The 8,756-nt window shown below is 41.4% G+C and overlaps 1 protein-coding gene across 1 annotated transcript in view; it reads left to right on the top strand.

Moving 5' to 3' along the window:
- Nucleotides 1-2,827: 2,827 nt before the first annotated feature.
- The window catches only part of LOC104621501 (N-acetylated-alpha-linked acidic dipeptidase 2-like), a 34,589-nt gene continuing 28,660 nt past the window's right edge, over nucleotides 2,828-8,756 (top strand). The window contains exons 1-3 of the mRNA XM_010288017.1: nucleotides 2,828-2,909; nucleotides 4,438-4,549; nucleotides 7,062-7,248. Of these exons, the coding sequence (XP_010286319.1) occupies nucleotides 2,828-2,909; nucleotides 4,438-4,549; nucleotides 7,062-7,248 (381 nt within the window). The remainder of the gene's footprint in view (nucleotides 2,910-4,437; nucleotides 4,550-7,061; nucleotides 7,249-8,756) is intronic.

Genomic DNA, 8,756 nt, shown 5'->3' with positions numbered 1-8,756 from the left:
CTTTACATGCTGTTTTTCTCATCTTCCCAGAAAGTGTGTAGATGAAATGATAGATAGCTCAGGGATACTTCTACAACATTTCAGCAATCGATTTCAAATATCTATGTATAAAATAGATATGATCCAAGAGAGAGAACAGAAATTCTTGTGTAGTAATGTCACCCCTTACACTAGCCTCAACAGCATACCAAGCTGATTCATAGAACAGAATAGAAAAGTTTGGGTTGAAGGGACCTTTAAAGGTCCTCTAGTCCAACCCCCCTGCAGTGAGCAGGGACATCTTCAACTAGAGCAGGTGGCTCAGAGCCCCGTCCAACCTGACCTGGAATGGTTCCAGGGATGGGGCATCTACCACCTCTCTGGGCAACATGTGCCAGTGGTTCACCACCCTCATTGGGAAAAATTTCTTCCTTAGATCTAGTCTAAATCTACCCTCTTTTGCAGGGTCCTGCACGTGGGTTGGGGCAACCTCCGGTATCAGTACAAGCTGGGAGATGAAGGGATTAAGAGCAGCCCTGCCGAGAAGGACTAGCAGGTACTGGTGGATGAAAAGCTGGACAGGAGCCGGCAATGTGCACTCGCAGCCCAGAAGGCCAACCGTGTCCTGGGCTGCACCCAAAGCCATGTGGCCAGCAGGGCGAGGGAGGGGATTCTGCCCCTCTGCCCCGCTCTGGGGAGACCCCCCTGCAGTGCTGCATCCAGCTCTGGAGCCCTCAGCACAGGGAAGACATGGACCTGTTGTAGCGGGTCCAGAGAAGGCCACAAAAATGATCAGTGGGATGGCACACCTCTGCTGTGTGCACTGGCTGAGAGAGGTGGGGTTGTTCAGCCTGGAGGAGAGAAGGCTCCGGGGAGACCTTATTGCAGCCTGCCAGTATTTAAAGGGGGCTTATAAGAAAGATGGGGACAGAGTTTTTAGCAGGACCTGTTGTGATAGGACAAGGGGTAATGGTTTTAAACTAAAAGAGAGGAGATTTAGACTAGATCTAAGGAAGACATTTTTGACACTGAGGGTGGTGAAACACTGGCCCAGGTTGCCCAGAGAGGTGGTAGATGCCCACCCCTGGAAACATTTCAGGTCAAGTTGGACAAGGCTCTGAGCAACCTCCTGTAGTTGAAGATGTCCCTGCTCATTGCAGGTGGGTTGGACTGGATGACCTTTAAAGGTCCCTTCCAATGTAAACTCTTCTATGATTCTATGATTCTATAGGACCGTATTTTTACTGGTAGAAGCCGCTTGGTTGCTGCTATTGTTCAACCTCAGCATTGCTGATGTCCATATTACTTTAAAAAGATGTAAGCATAGAAATAAATACATTTCATACTTTCTCACTGTTGCTATTCTTACCTTTTTCCTCCACTGATGTTATCATCATGTAAGAACTAAGCCAGACAGTAATCTCCAAAAGCTTTTGTCACTTTACTGTCTTATTATGTGCCAGTCCTACACCTGTGGTGCTATATAAATGCTAATAATTCATCAATATGCTCATTCTTTATAAGTTCTGTAGGTGGAATTCCATCTGGATTGTATATGTCAAGTGAAATGCTGGTGTGAAAAGTCCTTGCTGTTCAGAATTTGTGATGACTTATGAGCAGTTGGGAAATGACAGAAAAAAAATCACAAAACTGGACGTGCTTATAATTTGAACAAACGCATCCAGACATGCTTAAGACAGTGGCTGTGACTGGTGTAGAATACCCAAGTGTTGTAAATCTCCTCTAAACTCTGAAAAGCCTTAATGAAATAATTAGGACATTAACCAGTCTTTTCATCTCTTTCTGAATATTTTCAGCTCAACCTAGTTTATGTAAGAAATTTGGATACTTTGAGCACTGACATTTCTTTCACAAGATGTACCTACTTTGGACTCTTTTGTGAGTGAGTGGTAAGAACTCAGAGAGTGTCCAGGCTCCCAGAAAAGCTTTCCTCCCTTCAGCCACATAACTGGTCTCAGATGGGCAGGTCCTCAGTTCCAGAAAGATCAGTCCTGGCTTACATGTAGCCGTGCGGGAGCTCACCAGCAGGGAGTGATGTGCAGGGCCAGGGTAAGTTTGTACAAAATATGATGATTCTATGACTCTTTAAAAGTATTTTGACTATTCTGTGGGCTGATGTTGTGTTCTTTCCCAAGAGATACTGATTGATTTGGCTGAATTAGACTAGGAAAACTTGATCCTAAGAACCTTGTAATACAAAATATATAAAGCTAGAGAATATAGGAAATAATTTTGCAACCTATATTTCCCAGTTGCAAACTGGATGACGCCTGTAAGTGTCCCCACTGGCTAATTTAAATTGTATTCTGAGCTGCTCAAAGTATTCATCACTTGCCAAGGATTAATGTAACCGCAGATTACAAAGAGGAGCAATCCAATAATTCCTTGGTAAAGAGAAAACAAGTTTTCTCTTCCTCCATTTCATCTCTTGGCCACTTTCACTGGCACAAAAACTGATTGTGATTAGGCCTAAAACAGGAACTTTCAAAACCAGAAAGTCCTGATAAATAATAGAAATTAGCATTTTGAATAGTACTTATGCATTGCTTAGTACACTATTTGTACCAGATCTACACATACAGCTACACGCAAGCCATCTTATGGGATGAGACGAAGAAATGGAAGTGTTTTATTGCACTCAGAAAATCGTATCACCATCCCGGGATTAAGGCTGGTTAGGCAGGATGAGCGCTGAGTCACAGAAGCCAGGGGCAGCCCTGGGGCTGAGGGCGGGAGAAGAAGGAAGAGAGGGAGGAGGAGGAGGAAGAAGGCAGCTGCTTGCCTGCCCTCCTCACAGACTGCAGAGCTGCCGGCCGCCGGTGCCAGTATGGCCAGGAGCAAGGCCACCCTCCGCGCGTGGCTGGGCTGCGCCGGGCTGCTGGGCTGTTTCTTACTGGGCTTTCTTGCAGGTGAGTACAGGCACCGGGGCTCAGCCCGCAGCCTTTGCCCTCTGCAGATACTTGTGTGCAACTCCTGTTGCGATTAACTCCCCATCAGGGAGCTTTTACCGCTTTTTAGGGACGTTATAAAATACCTGTCCCACTGTTTTTCTAAGAGGTTGTTCTCTCTAGCAATTTTGGTCTTTAGGGAGTGAGAGGAAAATAGCGGCTGCCTGCTTCAGCCCAAGACAAGCCCTGGTGAATTGACAGCTTCCCGCAACGGGCAGTCAGACGTTCAAAGAGGAGAGACTGATAGAAGAATTTGAGACTTCTGTGATTGCAAAACCTCCAGGATTTTTTTTTTTTATTTTATATTTCCTGATTTTTACTGAAGATCCTATTCAGTTGCTATTTTAGAAATTAAGGACAGAATGTAGAGGAGGAGGAGTTTTGACTGACAGCCAAGAGTGGAGTTGCGCGATTTTCCTTCATGTACAATAAACTTCACTAGAACATTAGATTCTTTCCTGCAGTCACTTGGAGCACTTGATTTTAAGTCTAAAATTGCACGTCTGCATCTTTCCTTTTTAAACTTTTGTTGTAGCACACACCTAAGGCTAAAGCATGAAAGAAAAATCCATGAGGTCTATTAAATATAAAAAACATTAGTTTGATTTAGGAGATCCCTGAGCTGCAATTTTCTGGTGCTTGTGCTATTCTTATACATTTGCCTGAACATCATCTTTTGGCCATGCTCCAAAACAGAATACTGGGCAAGATGGACCTTTGGTCTGATCCAGTATCACTGTTATGTTCAGAGTGTTGCTACAATTGCATTTAAGTTTAACAGGTCATATAGATTGTGCATGTGAGAGCACATGTAGTTCGCTTTATTATGACAATTTCCCCAATCTGGGATTTTCTAGCTATAACAGTAAAAGGATTTGGTTTTTTTGAAAGACGAGTTCATATAGTTAATATACTCTTTCCTTTTTTTATTTATGGCAACTGAAAAATCTTTAACTTTTTAAAACTGACTAGGGCCACAGTTAACTTTATTCCTTTAATTATTAAATAGACTAATTCCACCCCTACCCACATCTGTAAATGCTGACCGTGTGGCTGTTGAGTGCGAGGCCTTCACTCGGAACATGCTTATGCACATATTTTTAAATATATGTGTACATTAAATAAGGGAATTTCATCATGAGCATCAGGAGTTCAATCCTCCTACTGCAAACAGTTAATTGAGAAATTAAACTATAGTTCAAAATTAATGAGAGATTAATCTGCCTTAAAAAGGGGACTGTATTTACCAGAGATTTAGGATTTGCTCTTTTAATTATGTCACTTTTTTGGCAATTCAGTCAATGAAGTATATTTTACTTTTCTGTTTCACTGCTGTGTTTGAGCCAGCCAACACTGACAGAGGGTGCTCGAAGCCCTGTTCATCCTCCTGGTTTTAATGAGACTCTTCAGTACTTTAGGTTGCACACGGGCTCAAATACGTGAGGACTGGGGCTCTTGCTAAGTAGGAACCTTTTCACATGTGTTTCAGGATGGTTTGCAAAACTGACTGAAAAAAACCCTAATTCTTCAGATGTCTGTCAAAATGTGAGACAGAAACTTGTGGCTGAAATGAAAGCAGAAAACATCAAGCAATTCCTTCGGTAAGCCCTGCGCGTCTTGGTTTTTAAATAATTTTATCAGTTACAAAAGCCAGAAAGTGGTAACATCAGCTCCAGGGAACAGCCTCTGAAAGCAGAGCTGTTAAGATGCTTTGGAAGTATTTGATTTGTACAGAATGTCGGGGGGAAAGGAGAAGGGTAAGACTCACAACCCTTTTGTTCCCCACCCGGCTATTTTTGAAGTTACTTTTTTGGAGTGGTGGTACTGTTAAGTGTACTTCCCTCAAGCTGCGTTACTACCAGCACTTATCATGCTTTTTTATTATGGTTTTCCAGAGTTGTGATTTAATGCAGTGTGTCTGGTTTTTCCTCACAAGTGTCTGAAGCTCTAACATCGGATAACTTTGCTTTGTCTCAGACTGAGATGATTTTACTGTGTTTGGGATACACTGATTGCTATTAATTACATTTGACTGATAATCTGTCCAGTATCTCCTTAAACTCTCAGTGTGAGCAGCTAGCCTACCTAGAAAACGAATACATTAAAAATGCTACAAATTTTGCATGGCACTGAGTTGCATGTACAGTTACAGCTGATAATTTCTTTAGTGTGGCCATGTTGGATAATGTGCTGTTAATTGGGTGCTTGAGTTCCATTATACCCTGTATTCCATTTCAGAAGATGAAGGGCCCTGTCCCTGCACAATGTGTGTGTACGGGAAGTTAAGTCTTGCATGATGTAATTGCTACTCAATATACTTTTTTGCATCCTAGTGCATACATGAAGCTCTTTCAAAACATCGAAAATGCTGGGGATATAAAAATATCCTCTTGTTTTGCTGTGTATTCCACTGGAAATGAAAAAAAATCATTATTGTGCATATTTATATGTTCTACAGAGGAACAAATATATTCACAAGAAAAATAAACAAATATAACCTCTGGTTAGTAACATGTTGGTGTTCAATATGTAAGTCAGCAGCTGCAGCATGAACACCAAACGATTACTGACAACTTTGATTTTTGTACATTTATTTTAAAACCAAATGGTTTCATTGCTAATATCAAATAGCTTTTTAAGTCTATAGGCCTTATCTCATTTTGTACTTGTTGCTCTCAGTAGATTGGAGAATTCATGAAGATTATGTTTGAGTGAGAGCCTAGGCAGCACAGAGACTGACGACAGCATGAAATAGCTCTGCAATTATGCTAAAGTTTCTTGGCCATAGGGTATTAATAGTGTCTGCTTTGTCTGCTTACTTTGATGATGGGCCAAATACTTCATACTGTGGGTTTTTTTCCCTAAATTCAAATAAAAAACAGGAACTGCAGAAAAATTTTATTAATACACTATCCAAAAAGTTTGTTAAAAGCATAAAAAAATGTGAACTTGAAAATTTTGATCCATATTCTTAGTTTTTCAGACTACTAAATCTACTTTTGTCAAGCGGGGAAAACAGACTATGAGTCTCAGAAAATCCAGACACTTTGACCTTAGCATTGAATCATAGCTCTGGAAAAGATGAAACTGTTTGGAAGTGAAAAACTGAAAAAAAGGTATAATGTGTTGTTCGGTATATTTTTTCTCATGGCATATGTAGTATTTAAACTACAGTACTTAAGGAATTAAAAAGTACTTAAAATACGCTAGAGATTTAAAGTGCAAGACGAAGACAGGCAACAAGCATTCTGATTTGGAAGCTGAGGAAGGGCATACTGAAGAGCAAGTTGTTGCATGGGTTGAAAATAGTTTGAACTGACAGGTTGAAATGCTACTAATCATGGTATTTGGTACTACTAATTAATTGTAATTAATGGTATCTGACATCCGTTGGGCAGCCATTTACAGGTAGCCTGTTGGGAATTCGAAGCTGGTGCTTAGTACCTGGCTGACTGATCAGCGTTTGCCCTAACTCATTTGTTCAGTGGGCCAAACAAATTCTAGACAGATTTGGGTAGGGTATCCCAGGGGGGCTGGATATTGTTTCTGACTGTTTGTCACCACTATGTGTTATATCTGATCTGGGTGTAAATGTTGTTAAGAAGGCTTTTGTTATTGAGGCTTTTGATTAAGAAAAAAAGATCAAGTCTGTGCAGATATTTGATATAATGATTTTCAAGTTAAACTTATTAGTACATGTTATGCCAACAATATACAAACCCATCATCAGATACCAGAATTATTTGAAGGTCTCCTTTCTGAATGTGTAGCTTTTCTGTGTGTGTTTCTGCTCCTTGCATACTGTGCATATTCTTTTGCTGAATGTCTTTGACACTGATTTTCATTGCTTGTGTGTAGATGTGACTATTTCTGTTATGCGAAGAGAAAGGTTCAGCTGACTTATCTTAAGGCCTCAGGAAAGATCCTCTGCTCTGACTACATTTCGTGCTTATGCAGATGCAGACTCTGATAAACAATCATACAGCTCAGATGTTCTAAGACCTTACTTTTCATGCATGTAGCTTGAAGATAAGTTTTATACACACTGATCCGAGTTCACTATTGTGCCTCTCTGCATTTGCTGCTTACTAGTGATTTTATGTTTTATCCTAGGTCATTTACCAAGTTGCCTCACCTCGCAGGAACTGAACAGAATCTTCTTCTTGCCAAACAAATTCAAGGCCAGTGGAAGGAATTTGGACTGGATTCAGCAGAACTCGTTCATTATGATGTGCTACTTTCGTACCCAAATGAAAAGCAGCCAAACTACATCTCAGTAATTGATGCCCAAGGGAATGAGGTGATCTTTTTAATGACTAAACTGTATTTATGTAAGACTTCTTTAAAGAAACAGTGTCTTCCTCTGTTTTCCCACCCACTTGTCCCAGCATGTGCTTTATAATATGATAAAAAATCCACTGCAAAGGGAATTCATATTTAGAAATGCTTTTCCAGACTGTGCAGCAGAACAGCAGAGTGGCTGAAATCTCAGTGCCTCACACAGTAGAGAGAGGATGTGTGGAGAGGCTGCGTTCAACACCAATAACCATAAGGTGTAAGAATTGCCATACTGGTTCAGGTTAAGGATACCTCTAGGCCAATATTTGTACCTATCTGTGATTCCGTGATTTCTCTGGTAACTTCAGAGCTCCTGGCTTATTTTGACTAAATCTGACAGAGGAAGGAGCCTTAAAGTTTCCTACAAGCTGTGCAAGACAGATGGTCAGGTAAAGAAGACAGGTTCCTGAGACAAGCTGTCTCAAGAGCCATGTTGTTAACAGAGAACTTAACCCGGGAAGAAAACTGAAGCAATGCTCAAGTTGTGGATGGGCTCTGGTGGCGGCTCGTACCAGCTGCAGCATCAGGAGCCAGTTACACATGGAAAGATTTTCACAGGCTTCTGTTCCAGAGATGGAGGAATTACTTCTCTGTAACACACACAAGCCTGCCTTTTTCTCCAAACTCAGGAGGCAGAAACTTCCCCAAGAGGGGCAGCTGGAAGTCTCATGTTACCATACACCTGGCTGTCAGCTAAACACAGTGCAAGCTGAGAAAGATTGAAGTTTGAAGGAGGTGATTTCAGTGCCCACAAACTCAGGAACCATAAAATACTGCTTGTAAGCTCCCAGCATATAATGAGGAGGTGAGGTCAAGAGCAAGTTGTGCCTACCTAGTTCAGTTTTCTTCTGCAGTAGGGGATTTGCTGTCCCTGTGGCTATGGAAGAAACAGTATACTGTTAGATTTTGACATCGGTAAGATTTCTAGCACTTGTCTGACAGGTCATTATTATAAAATGCTAGAAAACCTCGGTTTTATAATTCTGTGGATTACTGTGAAATTGTTTGGATAGCTGCTTCTAAACTGTTCTAGGTGCTCCATTATAAAACCAGAAGAAGGTGTCAAGTGGAGTTCAACAGGGAGTTTCTCCTGGGTCACCTTCTGTTAATTGCTCAGCAGTGTCCACATGGAAGGTATTGATGAAATGAAGTCTGGGAAGGTACATGAACTCTAAAATCTGAGGGTAGCTTGCTGAATTGTAGAAAATAGATCAAAACTGAGTAACTGCGAGGTATTACACATATAGGATGTGTACATATACATCATATATACGCATAGGTATATATACATATATATGAGGGGGATGGAAGACCTCTCCTGTGAGGCCAGGCTGAGAGAGTTGGTGGTGTTCAGCCTGGAGAAGAGAAGGCTCTGGGAAGACCTTATGGCAGCCTCCCCGGCTTTGAAGGGGGCTTGTAAGAAAGATGGGGACAGACTTTTTAGCAGGGCCTGTTGCAACAGGACAAGGG

This window comes from Phaethon lepturus, unplaced genomic scaffold (assembly GCF_000687285.1).
Source record: "Phaethon lepturus isolate BGI_N335 unplaced genomic scaffold, ASM68728v1 scaffold14350, whole genome shotgun sequence".
NCBI lineage: Eukaryota > Metazoa > Chordata > Aves > Phaethontiformes > Phaethontidae > Phaethon > Phaethon lepturus.
Note: the sequence above shows the minus strand (reverse complement) of the source record. Positions and strands in the feature narration are given on the sequence as shown.